Raw genomic sequence first — 2,249 nt, 5'->3', positions numbered from 1 at the left:
ATCTGCTTTTTAAAGTTTGTTTTATTGTATTTTTTTCTGGTTTCAAATTAAATAAAATACAATTTTAAAATAAAGTATTTTAAACAATGATCGACATTAAAGTCAGATTAGTTGTTTTGATTTTTGTTAAATATAAAAACAAAATAAATGTTCAACACAGTTTCACTTCCGGTTTCTTTCACTGAATATGAAATATAAATATTAGGAGTTTGTCATATTTTCTCACGTTTCTTCTGGAAGTTTCTCCGCTGAACGAACTTTGACACAAACTGAAAACAGAAAACAGAAAAACGAGAGAAGAAGAAACTCCGCAGCTCCGTCTCTTCGCTGTAGCCGCCATCTTTGTTGTGACCCAGCGGAGCAGGTCACATGACAAAATCATTTAGGACCCGCCTTCGTCTGCCTCTCATTGGCTCACCAACTCTCACTCTAACACCGGAAACGAGGACGACCCAATCAGAGGCGGGGAAGGGCGGGTCCAGCCTCCACAAGTCAGCTGACCAATTTAAAAAAACTTTACCAAAATGATTAATTTACAATCACAGTGTTTTAACGTTTTAACATTGAATACATTTAAATAAATATAATATATTACAACAATCTAATCTGTTGTTCTTCTGTTACCGATTATATTTATTTTTCATGTTTTAAACATTTTAGATGTGACTTGATATTAATACAAAGTTTCTATCAGACGTCTTTTTTTGAATGAGAACCAACACAAAGTTTATTAACTAATAATTGACGCATTATAGATTATATAAAGTTATTAAAATAAGAGCCACCTAACCCTCGTATTCATTCAATGTTTAACATCTCTAAATGACTTTTTTTTTTGCTTCATATTTAATGACTTTTCCTAATTTAATGGGGACGACTGGGCAAACGACTGGGGGGTTGTTTTATTTAAAGGGCTATTTAGGTAGTCAACAAAAAACACAAGTACCTGACACACAAACTTGCGAAGCGATTTTAATTATAATCATTTTCTGGAGGTTTAAATTGCTGAGGTCAACATGAGCCCGAGGATAACGGGTGTTAGTCCATGTGAAGGTAACAGGAGGCTTAAATGTTGACATGTTTTATATGTCAGCTAATGAGTTGGAATAAAGTTGAAACACAGAGGTTGGTGATAATTTATCATTTTTGACCCCAGAGGACAAAAGACAATCAGGAGGACATTACGAGGGTTTGATCAACACATTGATGACGTTTAAACGCATGTAAACATTTACTAGATATTAACTATTGATCAGCTGGTACATGACAGGTGGAACATAAGATATCTTACATGAGGTTCAGGTCTCGGTTTCATCAGAGAACTCAACACAAGACTTCAATGGATCAGAAATAAAAACATCAAACAAGTTTCTAACTTTATTGACTGTTTATTGAGTTTCAGTGAGTCGTCTGGTCCCCACACACACACACACACACACACACAGACACACACACACACAGGCAGACAGACAGTTAGACAAACACACACAGACGACTGTTGGAGTGGTTCTGATGTGGATCTACTCGGCTCCCTGTCCTCCCATCTGACCGTCTTTGTCTTTCTTCTTGTGACCAGAGACGATGTCATCGATGCGCAGCAACAAGATGGCCGTCTGAACAACAGACAGGTAGAGGTAGAGGTAGAGAGAGAGAGAGAGTTACAGTGAGAAGTATGTGATTCAATCATTAATATTAATATCAGTGAGTGTACTGACCTCCACGGCCGTCTTGTAGGTCTGAGCTTTAACAGCCAGCGGCTCCCAGATGCCCAGAGCCATCATGTCAGACAGACAGCCTGTCTCACCATCCACACCCCAGTTCACACTGTTCTCCTGAGTGTGTTTGGCCTGAAGAGACAAGACTATCAATAAGTACTCAATACCATCAATACAGTTATTGTTATTGACTGACGTTATAAATAAAGTTATTGTTATTGACATTACAGATAAAGCTTTAAATAAAGTTGTACCCTCAGTGACGTTAGCACTCGGATGGTGGAGGCCCCACAGTTCTGGATCAGGGTCCTGGGGATCACCTCCAGAGCCTGAGCCACAGCTCTGTAGGGCCACTGATCAACACCGGTCAGAGAGCGAGAACGTTCCATCAGACGTTTAGACACCGCCATCTCTACAGCTCCACCTCCAGGCAACAGGAAGGGCTCCAATAACACGTTACGACACACCTGCATGGCATCCTGGAGGTTCCTCTCCACCTCCTGAAGGAAAGGAAGCGTCAGGGGTAGGGTAAGC

General features: G+C 39.8%; 1 protein-coding gene across 1 annotated transcript; it reads right to left on the bottom strand.

Annotated features, from left to right (window-relative positions):
* Window positions 1-1,372: 1,372 nt before the first annotated feature.
* On the bottom strand, window positions 1,373-2,232 carry LOC116380095 (T-complex protein 1 subunit gamma-like). The gene is made up of 3 exons (XM_031842057.1): window positions 1,970-2,232; window positions 1,716-1,847; window positions 1,373-1,613 (listed from the first exon to the last, which is right to left on the bottom strand). Exons 1-3 carry the CDS (start codon window positions 2,186-2,188, stop codon window positions 1,521-1,523), a joined length of 444 nt encoding a protein of 147 aa, XP_031697917.1. The 5' UTR covers window positions 2,189-2,232; the 3' UTR covers window positions 1,373-1,520.
* Window positions 2,233-2,249: the final 17 nt, after the last annotated feature.

Source organism: Anarrhichthys ocellatus, unplaced genomic scaffold (genome assembly GCF_004355925.1).
Source record: "Anarrhichthys ocellatus isolate YVR2014 unplaced genomic scaffold, GSC_Weel_1.0 scaffold6104, whole genome shotgun sequence".
Lineage (NCBI taxonomy): Eukaryota > Metazoa > Chordata > Actinopteri > Perciformes > Anarhichadidae > Anarrhichthys > Anarrhichthys ocellatus.
This window is presented reverse-complemented; position numbering and strand designations above follow the sequence as displayed.